General features: G+C 33.4%; 1 protein-coding gene across 1 annotated transcript; it reads left to right on the forward strand.

Annotated features, from left to right (window-relative positions):
• Positions 1-15,512: 15,512 nt before the first annotated feature.
• LOC120152631 lies at positions 15,513-17,808 on the forward strand. Its single transcript, XM_039164819.1, has 3 exons — positions 15,513-16,438; positions 16,776-16,834; positions 17,221-17,808. Exons 1-3 carry the CDS (start codon positions 15,817-15,819, stop codon positions 17,716-17,718), a joined length of 1,179 nt encoding a protein of 392 aa, XP_039020750.1. The 5' UTR covers positions 15,513-15,816; the 3' UTR covers positions 17,719-17,808.
• The last annotated feature ends 1,672 nt before the right edge of the window (positions 17,809-19,480 follow it).

Here is a 19,480-nt window from a genome sequence, read left to right on the forward strand (position 1 = left end):
GCTCTAACCAACTTTGTACTAATATAAGAGTGTGTAAAACTAGCATCAACCAAAACAAATACAGGCTCATCGAAAAGATGGAATGTACCTGTTAGAATCTTTGGGTTATCCCAATCTTTATTAGTCTTAATGTTATAAATTCTTACTACTTTGCGAGTCTTGGGTTGCGGGATTATCTCAGATTATCCTCTGGATCTACCTATTCCTCTACTTCTATTCGAGGCTGCTATTGATCTCTCATTTTGTACTAAAATATCCCCGAATTTTTTGGGACAATTTCGAGAATAGTGACCAGTTTCACCACACTGGAAACAAGCTCCATTTAGAAATCTACATACTCCATGGTGAAATTTTCCATATGTCTGACATGGAGTATTTATTTCTCCAAATACTCTACTCGAGCCAGCAACAAAACACCGTGATTGCTTATTTTTTGTGAAGTTGCAATAGATCCATCTCTATTATTGTACCGGGAACTCAAACCCTTGTCTCTCTTAGCATGATGGGAAGTTGAAGACATTCCAACTCTTTTTCCCATCTTTATATCTTGCTCCGATGCTAGAGTATCCTCTTGAGCTCTTTCTATAGCCTTAGCTCGGTTAATAACTTCTTGTAGGTTGGGCAAGTTTAAAGCCAACATCATCTCTTCCAACTTTGGCCTCAAACCCTCGGTGAACCAATCACGTCGAACATTGTCATTGGGAACTACTTCAGTAACAAAACGACTCAACTTGTTGTACTCAGCCTCGTACTTATGTACTGTTCGATCACCTTGTTTCAGGTTAAGAAACTTCAGCAGCATCACCCACCTAAACTGCTCACTGATGTACTTGTTCTTAAATTCATCCTGAAAGAACTGCCAGGTCACTTGCTCCGGTGGTGCATACATCGTAGTATTGGTCTACCACACTCGAGCTGATCCTCGAAGTAAAGATACAGCTCCGCCCAACTTTTCAGAATCTGAGCAGTGAATACTTTCCAGAATCACCTTAATGTCATTTAACCATGGATCAACATCTATAGGACCTTCGTCATCTTCTCCCCGTAACTCAGGAGCTCCCAAACTTTTCAGCTCTTTTGGGATCAACATCTGTGGTGCTGGAGGAGCAAGGGGAGGCGGAGGAGGCTGAAATCGAGTCAAAATGGCATCGAGAGCCTACATAAAAGCTCTAAACTCTGGCACTGGCATACTCTGATGTGCCGTACACTAGCATTTTCGGATGGGATCATATACTCACAATTAGCTTTATAGTTCTCGATACCTGACCCTTCTCTATCTTCTCGATCAGTCGCTCTCCGCGAATTCGTAGATTCTGACATCTATTAGAACATACATAATAATAACACTAAAGTTAGTAAGGGGTGACATCAATCATATTCTAACTATACCATATCAGTAACATTGACATCTTAGTGGCATGTAAACCCTTTTTAAAGTAAAATACACCCAGTTTCAGCCGAGAATCGGCTAAACCTGCGGCTCTGATACCAATAAATGTAACACTCAATTTCTTGTATATAATTTCGTACATAAGTCATATGTGTCACATGACTTTTAAAACATTTCCTTATTTGTAAACCTATAAATTTTTTCTAAAAAACATTTTAATATAATAATAATAAAATATTCGTTAACTTTATGTAGTTAAAATAATCTTAAATTTTAACATTTTACAAACATCATAAGTTAAATACAATCCAGAGCATTTTCATAAATCCAATACATGCCATCTAATTATCAAAAGTAGACATAATTTTCCTATAGTTACTGATGAGGCAACCTTTGATTGATGATGTCCACGACACTCCTTACTCCGCTAGTCTTTGCTATTTCCTACATGTGAAATCAACACATGCTAAGTATTTACTTAGTGAGGCATAGTAATAAAAAATGAATTGTACTTAAATATAAGCATATCATAAAATATCAAAATACGAATGAAAATCGTATAAATCATATTAATACATAAACTAGCTTGGCAAACCAAACTTCATTCACATAACTTATTAAACTATATTCAGTATGCTCAACATACCTATCAATCAGTATTTTTCCAATTTATCATTTATTTTCCCAATGTATGTCAAATGATAATGCAAGGTACATTCATTGCACCGAAGTGTCGAAATAGAAATTCACAAACTCATTATGAATTCCATGGATGCACACATAGTGCCGAAAGTACATATAGTACTGATACGAAAATGCACCGTTATGCATTAAACAAAATCGATCTATAACTTTTATACATAATTGTATATCAAAATGGTAATTCACAAACTCATTATGAATACCATGACTGCACATCTAGTGCCGAAAGTACACAATGACTGATATGAAAATGCACCGTTATACATTAAACAAAATCAATCAATAACTATTATATACAATTTATGTCGAAATGCACATTTGACTCTCAATGCACATACAATGGACTATTCAATCAACTTAGCAGATTAAACAACATAAACATTCATCTATTCATTTTAGAGCAGTTCATACTCTACAATTATTCTTGTATCAATTCTATAAACATATCGAAATACTGTAAAACATACTTTAATCAAACATTTGAGGTTGACTTACCACAAGTCATCCTCATTTCATATAAGTACAACAAATGCACTCACATGGTATGCCTCACTATTATGCCTTACTGATGTCCGACTATTCGGCAACTTTATCCTTGCCCTTTTGCTTTCTTGATTCAAGAGTTTGATTATGACCTACACAACATATACAATACAAATGTTAGTATACTTTCTAACATTTATACAAAATAATAATACTCAAAAGTACCATTATTATTGAATTCTATTAAAGTTCATCCTAACTTAAAATTCCAGGCTGAATAGTATCGGTACCCCTCTTGTGGTATCGATACTTCTATAATATGGTACCGATACTCCCTTCAGTATCAATAATATTTTTGCATTCTGGAATCCATTTATCAATAATAGTATTGATACCTTCCTCTTGGTATCAATACCCCACTTTAGTACCGATACTATTGGCATAATTATCGATACTATTTATCGTGTTCATCATCTTTCCTCAAATTTAACTATATAGTATCAGTACTGTTCTTCCAGTACCGATATCCTTACCCAAATTTTTCTTAATTCACTTCGATTTTTATCAAATTTCTGCCTAAATCTCTTATTTTTATCTCCAGCTATACCATTAAACTCATCATTACTTAATCTAACTAACATACATCCATAAATCTCCCTCTAATATCCAATAACTCATAAGAACCCTTAAGACTAAAAATCACACCCATATTTAAAACATGTTTTTAACCACTTTTAAGTCTCCAAATCTCTTATTTACCTCTTTGGTAAGTCAAATATACCTTTAAACTTCAATATCTGACCATATTTCATCAAATCACTTAAAAACTCATTTTATTAAATCTCAGATAAATAATTTATCTCTTAGTTTTAATTCTCTTTGATCTTTCATTAAGTTTCTCCATCACTTAAGGTTTCAAAACCAACCTAAAAATGAAAGGAAAAACTAATTAGATGAAACCTTACATTTGCTAGGGGGCTCAGGACATGAAGAAGAAGAAGAAGATAGAACCACTTTCAGAACTTATCCTCTTATTTCTCATATTCACTCTTATTAAATAACCCAATTTAAATGAATATTAAATTCATTCCTTTTAAAGGACCAAATTACCCCTCAATCTTCTATTCTTAATAATAAGTCTTAAACACAATTTCCTAAATCATTCCCTATACTTATCAATTTACTCAATTTAACCCACCAAATTTTAAATTCGTTCACTATGGTCACCTGTCTGATATTTGGGGTATTACATCATCAGAGAATCTTCCACTTTTGTATCCACACACATGTCTTTTTTCATCTTTTTCTTTAAAAATTATTGCTCTCCAGTATTTATCACTTGCATATGTCTGGATAATTCTTTTCCATCAGGAGGGATATGTAATGGTGATAATTGTTATAGCTTATCCTTCAATATTCTTCTAGTTTTGGTCTGAACTTCCTTTTATGGAGGAAGGTCTTTCTTGAGCATCATTCTTAAAGGTTAATATACTTAGAGATTTTTAGAATAAAATCTCTTAGATAGTTTACTATCCCTAAGAACTGGAGAACTTATTTCTTTATGAGATTTTCTTTTGGAAATTTTAGTAATTCTTAGGAAATATAAGGTCCTGGATGATATCACCCATCTTTAAGATGCATTCCCATAAATTTTATCTCCTATTGAAAAATCTTTATCTTTCTTTCTGATAACATAATCCTATACTATATAACCAATTTTTTAAACTGGTTTAATAACTTAGAATGTGATTCTTCATTTGGACTGTATAGAAGAATATCATCAATATAAACAAAGACACTCTTTATGATTGGATAAAAAAAATTTGATCATTGCTTTCTAGAACAGTGATGGGGCCGTTTTGAGTCCAAAAGGAATAACCTTCCACTGGTAATGATGATTTGGAATACATAATCATGTTTTGGGCATGTCTATAGTATCTATACCCAATTGTAAAAATCCCTCCTTAAGATCAAACTTTGAAAAGATCTGGGCCTTGGCCAAGCTTGAAAACAATGCATTCCTGTTGGGAAGAGGAAACTTATCATCTTGGAGGATGTGATTAAGAGGCTGATAATTAATCACTAGTCTGAGCTTTCCTCTTGCTTGTTATGATCTTTTATTGACATAAAAGGCTTCACAAGCCCACTGCGAATCCGAAGGTTCAATCAACTCTTGCTGTAGAAGTTCATTGTATTTTGTTTCTGTACGTTTTTTATGTTCAGAATTCATTCCTTAGTGACTGTTCTGATATTTTATTAACATAAAAGGCTTCACAAGCGCACTGCGAATCTGAAGGCTTAATCAACTCTTGCTACAAAAGTTCATTGCATTACGTTTTTTATGTTCAGAATTCATTCCTTAGTGACTGGCCTTTGTTGGGTTGATATCTTCAGTTTTCTTGAATATCAATTGAATGAAAAACTATGAATTCTTCCATAACGGATGATCACATTTAGATAAAAAGTCTTTATGTGATTCTGCACTGGGTTTCTTCTTGAGTTCTTCAATAGCATAGGAAATCACCTCTTTGGTCTCCATTAAGTAAAGTATAGAGATTTATACAAGTCGCTCAAACATCTATTTATATTTAAGACCATTAGGTAGAATTCTCAACTGTTAGGCCTTTGTGTAGAGATCAAAGCCTACAACCAAATCTTTTCCTTGGAGATGTGATCCTAATATTGTAGTTGTAGTAGCATATCTTGGAAAAAATGAATTGTAATAGGCTTACTGATGAGGTGAGTTGCAAATGTCTAATATGCTGCTGAATTAAAGTGTCTGGTATGAGATTTCCACCATTTTGGAGGAAGAATATCCAGATTCATGATCGTTTCAGCAGCTCCAGTGTTAACAAAAATGATTATTGAGATTGGCTTTTCATACTTTCCCAGATAAATTAATGTTGGTATATGTGGGACATGAACAATTGATGCCATGGATGGGCTAAAACTACTTTGAAGCATATATATTTTCAGAGGATCATTCCGTATATGATTCGAAGTCTTCAACATTTATGCTTTGAATAGTAAATAAGGATTTATCAGTATGATCATCTTTAACGGAAAAGAGGGATTCAACATCATCTTCTTTAATCTTGATCCCTATTTTCTCTTAGATTTGTTAGATCATCTTAAAACCTTTATTGTTCCTAGGATAATTATTTATAAAATGTCCTTTTTGTCCACAAATATAACACCTGAATGATTTTACTCATGGGGCTCTTTTTTCTCATATCTCTCCATTTTCTTCTTCTTCTTGGGAAGATTGGTATTCTAAAAGATCATTTGCCATAATCTTTGTAGAACCTCTTCTTTTTTCTTCGAGAATCACAGTTACAATGCTTCTCTTTCTTGTATTTGATGGTTAATCTAGACTCCTTACAGGCTTTGTCTAGCTCTTTGCTTCAAGTCATGTAATCTTTAATAATCTTCTTTCTATCACAGATTTTTTGTAACAACAATATAAGTTTCTTGTTGGATTTCTCTTATAGTTAACTGTAAAATATCTCTTATTTGTTGTTGAAAATGTCGGTTGACTGCATTTTGTAAGAGTTCTGGATTGAAGCTAATATTGCTTGCTTCAAGCTCTGATCTATTCCCAGCATGTAGAAGAGCTTTGTCATAATGCTAAAATGTTTCTCCAAATCTCTTTTTTTCAAAGGAACAACATGAAAAATTCCTTTCTCTTGAGAGTCTTTGCATCATCTGGATTCCCAAGAAAGCAATTATACATTACACGAATAATTGATGCAAAATCTTGTTGAACGAGGAACTACATTTGATCTCCTGCGGTTAAAGTAATCCACCAGTCTATAAGTACTTTAGTGAATCTAGAGATAAATTCTATGAGAATATCATAGTTGCTTTCTCTTGTCAGCTTCTGTGTCTCCATCCATGAATGAAATTCCTACAGTCTTTGAGGCCATCTTGATACATGATTTGAATCTTCTATTTTAACCTCAGGTTGATTAGTTGCTGCCATAATCACATCTGCTGAAGAGACATATTAGCTTTCTAAACTTTTATATTCAGAAGTTCATTGTTCTGTTTCTTCAGTTTCTTCTTTCTCTGGACTGACAATAATTATCTTAGGGATTGTAGTTTCCCTGTAATTTTTTCAAGAAAATAGGTCAAAGGATTTTGTTGACCTTGCTATATCATTAATTCTTTTGAAAACTTTGGAGAGGGATCATCATCTTCTTGTCTTTTCCCTTTATCTTTTTCTCTGTTCTTCTCAGCTTGTTGCCTCTTATCTGCTGATAGAGCTCATAAGTTGTCGACTTTTTTTTGGAGACATAAAAGAAAATACTAGCCCTTGTGGAGGCTTTGTATCTCTTCTGAATGAAACAAGTATTGATTGTTGAAGTTCTAGTATAGATCTTCCAGTGATAGGAAAATGTCTTCTTCTCCAAGCAGTTGAGGAATTTGTCATTTTTCTTCAATTATTTTGATATGTTCCTTTAGTTTCTTAATTTCTTTATCCTTTTGTTCAAAATGGAAAAATAAATATTGTCCTAGTGAAGCAGTTTCCTTTTCAACATGCTGCAATCTTTTATGGAGTAATACAATCAATTCATTGGCCCACTTGCCATTAGTAGAGTTTACCTACAACAATAGTTTCCAGTCGAGCATTCAGATGGCTCCGTACGAGGCCTTGTATGGATGTAATTGTAGGACTCTATTTTGTTGGTCAGAGCTCAGTGAGGCTAAAATAGTAGGCCCCAACTTGATTAGAGAGACAGATGAGAAATTTCAATTAATTCAGAGCCAACTTAAGGAGGCTTCAGATAGACAGAGGTCTTACATAGATTTGAAGCATAAGGACATCGAGTTTGCAGTTGGGGACAAGGTGTTCTTCAAGGTTTCCCTATGGAAGAAAGTACTCCTCTTCGGGCAAAAAAAAGTTAACTCCTCATTTCATATGACCTTATGAGGTGCTTGAGAGAATCAGACCAATGGATTACAGGCTAGCTTTACTGTCAGAGTTGGAACGTATCTACAATGTGTTCCATGTATCTATGCTCAGAAGATGGTGTTCCAATCTTTTGCACGTTATACTTTTATTGTAGATTGAGGTCAGCCCAGATATGGCTTATTTAGAAGAACCAGTCAGAATATTGAAGAGCGAAGTGAACAAGTTAAGGAACAAGATGATTAATCTAGTAAAAGTATTGTAGAGGAATCATGGAGTCGAGGAGGTAACGTGGAAGACTAAAGAGGACATGCAATGTTATATCCTCACCTCTTCTGATGTGATCCAATTCAGCATCAAAAATGGACTTGCATATCCAACCTTTCTCAATAATCAAAGGGGGATTTTCTTTAACTTAATCTTTCTTTATACCATAGTTATGATAATAGCTTACATACATTATATTTATAGTTATGATGATGATATTATGAATGTATGAAGATATTATTATGAACCACATATTTATATATTTATATCTTTTATTACTTAGCTTATAAATGTTTTCTTTTGTAGGTGCATGTTCGGCCACATGATGGGAGCTGACTTAAAGCTAGTATTAGAGTCAACGAGCTAAGGAAACGTGACTAGGACAACTCCGGGACAGTTCAAGAACATTTTGGGACAAAGTTGCCAGCTGACCCCTGAGCTAATAGCTTACTTGATGGACTTTTGAGCTAGCTAGAGACCTCAATTCAGCTGGAGAGTTGCACCATCATCTTCACCACACAAAGAACTACAAATATGCTCTAGGTCAAATTTTGTGGATTCGTACCTTTTCGCGAAGAGTTACCATTTCGAGAAGCTCCTTTTCACAAGGAGTTGCCCTAAGACTTATACACATGTCCTTCATCTATGACCAGCTTAACTTCAGCTCAAACACTTGGAAAGTAGCTTAAATGATGAAATGTTACCTTCCATAAATGTGACCTTTCATAATTAGTTGCTGCCCAATTGATGACATGTCATTTAGATACATGTTTAATGCCAAGTCAAGCCTAACTTGCTGCTCATATTCACGCCATGGAGGAGTCCACACCTTAAGCATTCTACACCACCCATGTGAGTGCCTCATGACCAGCCCACACATGTGCCATACGTGTGGATGAAATGGGCGCCAAAGTGAAGAGGTTTCTCCCTATTCGGCCAAAGCAAGGCATTGCTTCAAAGTTGGTGCCAAGATGAACCATAAGAAGACCATTCGGCCAAGGACATTTCCTTTCATCCAAGCATCATGCATTTTCAATTTAAATTATGTACTTTATCGAAAAGGCATGCATCTATTCGGCCAAGCCTATACAAATCTATAAATAGGCTTTGGCATTCATTTGTAAAACTCAACCCTTTGATAAATTAAAACTCTTGTGAGATTATTCTCTCTTCAAGTTCTTTTTAGAACTATATCGATTAAGCAAGCTTTTCTAAAGTTTGTGGCGTCAATCTCTTCCTTGATACTTCTGGTTCCTATTTCATATAACTAGTGGGTCAAAGTCCTTGCTACCATCACTTATAAAACTTATAAGAAACGGGTCTTTGTTCTTTATAACATTGGTTCCTTCTTAGTTTTATAAGATACTATTTCATTCACCATTATCCATCACTTTCACGCCAACTCTATCACCATCCCATTACCATATTCATCACCATTCCTTAACCATTGAATTATCCATCAACATTCATCAAGAATCATGTGCATCATCACCAATGATGGCTGAATTCATCAACATTTGAAGGACAATTCAACAACACTTCCGCATCCCATCTTTGATAACATATATATCCATTTCAATTCTTATCATTTCCTTTCTTCTTTCATTTCTTATTTATGTTTCCATCTTAATCATTTCTTTCTTTAATTTTTGCAGATTACTTATCAATTCAAAGTATAGCATTTTGGTGTCTCTCCTAGATCGGGAAACAACAAGGTTGCCAACTTCTCCATTATTGAAGAAGCCTAATTAGCCTTGTATCATCTTCTACTTACGTAAATTTTGAGGATAAAATTTTAATTAGGAGGGGAGAGTCGTAACGCCCCAGATCCTAGGTTAGGAGTTTTGGGTTAACCCGAGATGGACCTTGAGTTAATTTCTTAGCTTGTAGGAAGCTTTGACCCAAGTATAAGAAGAATTGGGCTTAGTTCAATCCCAATAAGGAATAAAAATGATATTTTCAAGTTGCAGCCAAAATTAGAGGGACCAAGGAAGCAATTTCACCATTTAGAAATTTATAAGCTGAGAACCTTTAATTATGGGTGATCTCACATTATTCCCTTCATCTTTTCATGTACACTTTCTTGTCTTCTTCTCTTCCCTTTCATCATCTTTTTCCTCTTAGAAAGTTGAAGCAAAGGTGAAAACTTTATCTTAGTTCCAACATTTTTAAAGCAAGCCAAGGTAAGGGTTTAACTCAGCATCTTCAGAGCTTTAGATTAAGCCCTCAACTTTATCTTTTCACCATGGTTCTCAAGAATGAGTTTTGTGGGGGTTTAAGGGATTATGAGATTTTAACTTATTTTCAGTGATTTTTAGGCTTAGAAGAGTCTTTAGGGTCTCTTAAAACATTAAATTTAGCTAGTATTCCTTGTATTTGGTTTTGTTTAGTGCAAGAGTTTGGAGAATGCTTCAAAGCTAGGGGAAGGAAAATATTACCTTGGGTTGAGCTTTTGACGTTTCCAACGCCTCAGAACCATCGGTAACTCACTCTTGACTCATCTACATCATTTGTAGCTCATTAGATAGAAATGGTATGTTGCATAAACTTTAGACATGTTCATGGTAGATGACCTTACTTGTGTGTTTTTAGTATGTTAAAGACCTCTTTATTACCCTCATTAAAAAATAAAACACTTAAATATCAATTGGGGACCTTAATGGGTTGTTTGGGGATGAAAAATAGGATTTTTATCCCAAAACAGAGCACTGAGCAACTAGAGAATTTATATTGTATGAACACTATCAATACTATTCTTCAGTCAGGCACGAAATAGGCAGATTTATAAGGGTAGTATCGATACTAATTCGTTGAGTATCGATACTAGGGAAGGAGTATTAATACTCCCCATAGGGGTATCGATACTAGGCTAATTTTTTGAAACATCAAACCTCATTCTGGTAGCGATACTCAATCAAGTATCGATACCCACGTAAAATAAGAGGGTATCTATACTGAAGGGTCAGTATCGATACCCATGAGCAAAATTTGATAAAATAACCAGGGATTAAAGAATTATACCTGAGGTATCCCAATACACTTGAATAATAGAAAATAAGACTTCAAGCAATAACAATAATTAATATATAAACAGTAGAAAAAAATAAAAGTTAGGTTTACATAAAACTAGCCTTGTTTGATACTCGGGAAATAGCCAAGACACCCGAGAATCTTTTACAAAAAATAAGACAGACAATGGATCCAGTCAGTGCCTTGACACTTCAGCAGTCGACCGGGTGCCAGATGCCCCAAGTCTTGATGGAGTGGTTGAAGGGTATAAGTTTTCGATACTGGAATTCCATATTCCCACTTGGCAGGCTAGAGGGGTGTGAGCTCCGAGATGACAGAATCCCTCCGCTGCACCATGATGCCTGCCACATTTTAGAAGATCATGTTTTAATATAATATGTATTCATATGTTCAGACTCGTGCCACTAACTTATTTCATTTAGTGAATGCACATAGTATAGAAAAGTTTTTACTGAGGCACTGAGCTCGTAAGCTTAGCGTTCGGAATGTGTTTCCGTACGCAGGTTATTAGTGGTAGGGCATGGGAGTTATCATCAGCAGATATTCTAGTGCATCAAACCAGATTAGCAGTGACTATCAAGTACGTCTTGAGTCTTCTTAGAGGGCATGTATTATTTATGGACCCTTTGTATATTCAATCGTGACTTTGATTTGTATTAGTACTATATTCTTTTGGATATATATATATATTGGGAGCTCCCCACTATTTTGTAAACTTAGATATTTACTATGGTTTTATTTTAACAGTTTGGATGAACTAATTTCGTTAGTTGAAAAGCAATTTTTAGAGAAAAATTTTGGGTAACTATTTAGTCCCATGTGATATTGTAATCCAACGATCTTCGGGTCAAACTGGATTAGTGTGTTACATGTAGACAGTTGGGATTTGTTGAATTTAAGGTATTGGTTCAGGGTTCTTTTTAACCCACTTTTGAATTTTCTTATAGCAGGGTTGGGTCTATTTTCCTGGTTTTATTTTGGATGCTAGTGATGGAGGAGGTTTTGGTGGAGGATTTCGTGGAAGAGACTGAGTCGGTTTAACTGTAGGGGTTTTGGATGAATAATCCACAAGGAAAATAAACTTTCTATTGTCTTCTCCAAGGGGTCCAGCTGAGGGATCTCCTTGCATGTATCTTTTATAAAGACTGTAATGAGAATATTTTTTCTTTTTCTTGCAAACTTTGTGGGAAAATATGCTATATGATGATTCCATTCAATCCATGCATCGAATCTTTCATCAACACACATTTCACACGAGCATTCAGGATCCCATGGACAGTAACCGATTAATGGATCTTTAAACATGTAGATCGGCTTGTCAGATGCATCAAAATTCTCTATAAAAGAGGATTCTAAGCCAGCTTGCATAATTTACAATAACAGTCTGGTTCTTCTTTGTCATGTGCTTCTATGGGATCTCCAACGGGCAACATCATCAATTATGTAGGGAATATTAATGGTGTTGGTTGACTCTTCAAGTGGTTATGATCAAATCTGATCTCTGAAGTCCCATTCTCTTTAGAGGTGAATTTACTAATAAGGGGTCTAATTGGTTGTATTTTTTCATGGATATGCTCGTAATTAATCACCCATTTGTCTGGTAATAACTGGAGCAACTCCTTTCTTGGGATATGCTTGGGGATATGAATACAATGTGGCTGCTTCTATGTGTTAGCTAAAATCAATAGAGAATCACCAGATCCGCTCCCATTGAGCTTAAAAGTATGATCTTGAACTCTATACACTATTTGATAGTGAAGAGTTACAATTATTAAAGATTCCACCTGAGGGGCTCCAACTATATATATCTAGATTTTTAAAGCATCCATGAGATTGGGATCTATAAGGGCCATGGTAAAATTTGGAAACAAAGTTACCATAACAAGCTTGTTGTTAATAGTAGCTTCCACAGTACCAATACAAACATCTTGATACTTCAAATATTTGGTATCCAGTAAAGCAATCCTTGCTACTACTGGCTTTTCTTCCGTGCCATGATAGTTAAGAGCGAGTCGAATTGCACCAAAATTGATATGGGAATACCCAATTTATATCCATTTTCTGAAAAGTCAAAAGGAATTTTCAGAGTAAAAAATTTTATGTGGTTGATCTCGTGATGTAGTGTTTATCAAAATGGGAGGACTGGACATACTCCTTTACACCTTTTTGATGGTGTATGAATCAAAGACTTGATGCTTTTGATAGGGGAAATAAATGGCTTTTTGTAAGTAGAATAAGGATTTACAAGAGATAGTTCTGTGGGTTGAACTTTCTCATCTTCGGAGTAATTAACTTCATACAAGGGAAAAATCTTTTTGGCTATATTAGTTTTGAGAGGTTAGTCTCCCATAGTAACAAGTGATTTTGAAGAAATCTTTATTAAAGTAGTTTTTGACATGATAATAAGATTTATTTTCCCTGAAATCTTTGTAAAATGAATAGATCTAGGAATATGACTCTGATACCAAATACAAGGACCGGAGATGACCAGAAATATGATCAGAGTACTGTAGCATGTATGTTATGCCAAAATAAGGGCTTCTCCAAAGCCAAGAGGGGCATTGTCTGTTAGCTACAATAACAAATTTGAGGTGGTATTAGAATTTTATTAGGCTTTTAAGACTTGTTCGACCTTAATTGGGTACAATCAAATATATAAAAAAAGGGTTTTATGATGATGAAAAGATTTGGAGAATTATTAGACCATTGGGATAATTAAAACCAACTTTTCATTGGTTATGATTACCTCAATTGGGTCCAGATTTTACCTTTCTTATCACTCTTCTTCTCCCTTCATCGGATATATAAAGATGTTAGTCTAATTTCCACGGTGAACAAAAGAACCGGGTATCGCATTATTGGATGTATTCAAACGTGTTAACATGTGAATGATTCATAACTATTAAATAAAATTATATAAAATTATTTTTAGAATAATAAAAAAATACTTTTTTATTGATGTGACGAAATGTTATATTATTATTTTTGTACATGTGACATTGTCATATTAACATATGATGCCATTAAGGATTGACACATTATCTCAAGGCATTGATCGTTATTTGGTTAACGATTTTCATTCGCAAAAAAACTATTTTGACCCAAAATGAAACGTTGATGGTTAAAGTGTTTAAAGAAAGAATAGATGTCAAAATAACTATTCAACTAAATATTAAAAGTAATTTTAAATCATATCCATTAAAATTAAAGAAATGTTAGAAAAAAATCATTATAATATTATAACTATTACAATTTAAAAATATAGAAAAAGCACGAACCAAGTGACATTCATAGTAAATAAATTGTTGTTATTCCTTGAGAGCCCGAATTCGAGCACTATAGATGTCAAGGATGTGAGCATTAAATGTCAAAGGGTAGAGTTATCTTTGAATAGATACTACCTGTACTTACCCTAGATTAATAAAAAAAATCAACCAATGAGAGTTGATTCAAGTTTTAAGTAGCTTGATATCGCTTAAGCAAAGTTTGTAGAAAAGAAAATGGTGGGGTAAGAGATGAAAAGCAAAATAGACTTAAATATAAAATGGGGTAAATTTTATCATTTAGTATTTAAACTATCAATTTTGTTTCATTTTAGTACTTAAATTTTCATTTTTTTTCAAAATCATACTTAACGTTTAGTTTTTTGTTTTATTTTAGTACCCACCGTTAAAAAATTAACGCGTTTGGTACCTAAACTTTCAATTTTTTTTTCAAAACATAACGTTAAATTTTTAACAGGGATACTAAAATGAAACAAAAACTAAACTTTAGGTATGATTTTTTTAAAAAAATTAGGTACTAAAATGGACCAAAACGGATAGTTTGGATACTAAACGCATAATTCACCCTATGAAATAACACATTATTATCTTTGGCTTAACGGTTGCACTTCTGGGTAATTCTTTTGTACGACAGTCTAATATAAGGTTAAAGAAAGACGCTACCGAAATATTAATATTTTTTTAACATTTTCGGTATAGTGCTACTTAAAATATTATTTTTTTATCGAAAATATTAACTTCGCTACCTAAAGTGAATATTTCCGATATGAACATTTTTTTGTAGAAAAAAAATAATATTTTAGATAACACTTTACCGAAAATATTAAAAAATATTAACATTTTTAATAACGTATTTTATTAACCTTATATTAATTCGTCTTTCTTATACATCCCCTTGCACTCCTGCCAACCCACTTGATCCGCAAACACGAGAAACAAATTTTGCAGAAAAGAAAATTCACTGCCGCATGAATGCTTTTTTTTTTTATTCACAGCAATAGAGGAAAAGAGGGAAGAAAATTCAAAATGAAACAGTGATTGAAATAACTTGGCGTTCTGTTTTCCATCCAATTTCTTCTTTCTTATTCTTCTTCCTTATACTGTTGAATCTGATATTCTTTGATGGCCTCTTCTAAGGCGGGGTTCTTACTAGACTGCGCTAAAGCTATTGAAGATGGGGATCTGAAACGTGCCGATTGGTTCCTGCAATGGATCTTGATTGTTGCCAATACTGGACTCGGGATAAATCAAAGCAGAATGGTGAAATACTTCGCGGAAGCTCTAGTTCGCCGAGCCTACGGACCAGAGTTTCAAATCGCGGTCGCGTTTTTGGTTATTTCGAATTTACCGTGATTACGGTCGTCGCAGTCGCGAACGCTATTGAGGCCGTCGCGGGTAACTTGAACGACAGCGAAACCGCTATATCGTGGCCGAAATCGCGGTGGTGGACCGTTTTTTAAAACCCTGGTATGGACTGCATCCCACTTCCTCCTACTACACTTTGCCGGTGTATCATGTAGTACCTTGTTATTATGACTCATACTGTATAAATGTCGCAATCAGAAATGCCATGAAAGATACTTTGCCTTTGATGGGAAAGAAGAGATTCCACCTCATTGATTTCCCCCTCCCAGATTTTTTGAATGATAGGACATCGGCTTTGAAAAATTACCGAATTCAGACTGTGATCCCCTATCCGTCCGTGTAAGTCACCCTTTCTAAAAAAACATGTAAATCTCGAATCTGAAATGAGGTGCTTCGCTGGCGAATTGAATATAAAGTTTGATCAGTTGAAAGTGTTGTATGGTAGTAGTTTGGGAGAATTGGATGAATCTGAATTGGATTTTAAAAGAAGAGAGGATGAAACTGCACTGGTCTTCTATAATCTGAACCTTCACAAGTTGCTAATAGATACAGAAGCAATGAAGAGAGAGTTTGAAAGATTTAGGAACATAAATCCAGCTCTTGTATTCATGCTGGAGTTTTATGTCGATCAGAATGAGTCCAATTTCTTGACATTTTCGGAGGATTCTTTTCGTTATTACTCCGATATAATTGATGATTATGGGGATCTAATTCAAAGTGAATTTGAGTGGATGCTGAACATATACACACAGGAAGGCGAGGATCCAATTAGGCGACATAAAACTTTGACCGAATGGCAAAAGATTCTCTCAATGGCTGGCTTTCGCCAAGTTCCGTTAACCCCCTCAGACGATGACCTACGTTGGCCAGCAACAATGCGCGAGGAAAATGGGTGTTTGATTTTAGGTTGGGAACAACGCCCAACGTTTTTCTTGTCGGCGTGGAAACCCCAAGTTGAAGATGAGCATTTCAATTGCAATCTCAATAGCCATAAGCTCGGACCAGGTATTTATTTCTTTTAGTTATTCATGTATTTGATGCATTCGAAAATCTATAGTACTATGACATTATTAGTAATAAAATAAAATGTTTCGTTTAACGTATCACATGATAAGCTTTATTATTTAGTTTTAATTTCTTTCCACTGTAAAATTTTATGTATAGTATTTGTTTTTCTTTATAAATTTTAACAGTATTGATGTAATTTGTTAGATTATATCTTTAATTTTGTAAAAGATAAATTATTGATCGATTAATGAATTAGTTCTTGGGTAAATAAAAAGTTAATTTTAATTATCATTACACCCACTGATGATGATTAATTTATGAAATTTCTTTGTAGGTTTCAATTCAAATTCTCTGCTGGACAGTACGATACCACCTCTTCAACCTTTTCCAGAGGTATTAACTTAGCATTTAAAATTTTAAAATAACACAAAAATGATTTGAAAATTCTTCTTTTAATTTGATTAAAGACGAATAAAATTAAAGGCGAAATTGTTTTAAAGATTTTTTTTTCATACAAATATGTGTTGTTAATTATTCATATTTTTTAATTATTTAATTATTGATAATGTTAATCAAATCAAAAGATAATGTCATTGCCATACTTAATCGAAGATAAATGATATTTGATTTTTTTCAGTGTATTATAAGGTGTTCATAGATTGTCGTAAATTTTGTGTGAAATCTCTTACCCAAGTTTATTATGGTTAAATTTAGATCAATCCAAATAGTCTATTTATTATTTTATTTAGTTAATTGATTATTATTCAATACGTTAACAGGGTTGGGCACTGAATCGAGTAGCTTCTTTTGCTGAGATATATGACATATTAAAAGATTTATGTCATAAATATGATATTCCATTGGCTTTAACATGGGATTCTAAGGTTATTGGTAAGAATGAAAAGACGTCATATCCATTCAAGAATCGTACAATGTTAATCCAAAGGAATTCTTGTTACGTGAAAGATTGGAACTCTTATGCATTTATGAAAGGATACGGAAAAGCAATAAATATTCATAAGATCTGGGCTCTATCCATTGTTGAGAAAGCACTTGAATCAAGTGAAGGGTTCTATTTCCATCCAAGTATTCGAAACTTCTATATGGAAAATAAAGAATTTCTTATTCAAACTGAAACTTGTGGAATCGATGCCGCTGTTGCTATCGTTCTCCGGAATTATTATTCAAATAAAGTTTATGTAGTAGAATTCTATTGGGAGTGTGAAATATCAGGACCTCTGGCATATCGTATCTTTGAAGAGTTGAAAAACATGTAGAACAAGTTTGTAACGGTAGCCGTTCAAGACACTGAAGTAAACATTCAAACAGTTGAAGAAGCAAGGGATGTTCATGCTGGAAAAATAAATGCGCTTAATGACCAGGTAATTACATTATCCTTTCTTTTTTCATAGAATTACATTATCTTCTATTTTATTATATCATCTCAACATTGAATTAATGATGTTTTCTTTTTAGAGGGAAGCGAATCTAAATGTTCAATCACCAACACTTATACATTCTTCATCACATCTTGCAATAGCTCCTCTTAAGTGTCTTATGACCATTGAATTAATCATGGTTTAGCATTGATGAATCTAATGATAATAACTTTTAGAGGGATGCGGTTCTAAATGTTCAACCACCAACACGTTCACGTTCTTCATCACATGTGGCAATAGCTCCTTTTAACGCATCAGAAGGGTCTTATGACCAGGTAATTGTTGATTCTTCTTTATTAATATCATATGTTAGTACACAAACTAATTTATGTGTAGGCCAATATCAATTCTTTTTCCCTAGATATGATATCGAAATTATATAAAGTTGTATACATGATTTTTTTTTATCAAATTCTCAGATTGTTTTCGGTGGGGTCTCTGACATTTTGAAAGAAAATAAGGAGGCTTTTGAACTCTCAGGAACTACAACTAGAGAGTTGACGTCCAAGGTTTGGTTGGACTTTGAGAGGGTTGAAGTAGATGGAAAACCAGTAGCCAAATGTAAACACTGCGGTAATTTTTATATTTGTTTTTAATAGTTTTTTATCTATGAAATTTAATTTTTATTTTTAAAATAAAAAATTATAAGAGTATATTAAAAGATAATTGTAAAATGTATAAATATAATATTTTAGACGTATTGTGATTTTTGAGGAGGAGATCACACCCGCGACAACGCAACACGTTACGTAACGTCCGCAGCATCAGCAACCGCGAAACCACAACCGCAATTTGATACTATGTGTCGTAACCGGTTTTCGTCCGGGCACGAAATATTATACTTGGCGGGAAATTGATGTAAATAAATAGTTTTGAAAATAATTTGGGAGTCGCCATCGACCTTTTGGATCAGGTAGGTCGAATACCTAAAAATTTTTCTTTTAAAAGAGTTTTTAAAAAAAACATCAATTAAAAAAAATAATTTGATCTGCGTTTATAACCAAAAATTCATTCTTTTTAATAATAAAAAGGGATTCGTGGTCGGTTACGTTTAGGGAAGGATTAGCACCCCTACAACGCCCAAAATTGGTACTTTTTAATTATAAATTGTCTCTAGTATTAAAATTAAAAATTCAAAAATATATTTAATTTATAATCCTATTATTTCAAAATTATATAAATAATATTTATTTATTTATTTAAAAATATTAGAAAAGAACTTCTAGGTGCCTTAAGACAGCTCTTTTCTTTGATATTAATAAAATTAAATTTAAATAAAATTAAATAATAATTTTTAATAATATTTAATTTTAAAATACCAGAATAGGACATCCAGTTATATTAAGACTGTCCTTTTCTTCGATATTGAAAAATATTAAAATAATTTATTAAAAAAATATAAATTATTATTTATTATATATTTTTATGACTATATGATAATAATATTTAAATAAAGCAATAAAAATACAATTAGAATGATATATTTAAAAGTAGTAAAATAAATAAACACATTTAAAAATAGTGACTAAATTATATTAAAATTAAAATTAAAAATCTAATTCATAATTAATCAAAATTATAGGTATTAAACAAGCTATTT

Source organism: Hibiscus syriacus, unplaced genomic scaffold (assembly GCF_006381635.1).
Source record: "Hibiscus syriacus cultivar Baekdansim isolate YM2019G1 unplaced genomic scaffold, ASM638163v2 tig00111095_pilon, whole genome shotgun sequence".
Classification (NCBI taxonomy): domain Eukaryota; kingdom Viridiplantae; phylum Streptophyta; class Magnoliopsida; order Malvales; family Malvaceae; genus Hibiscus; species Hibiscus syriacus.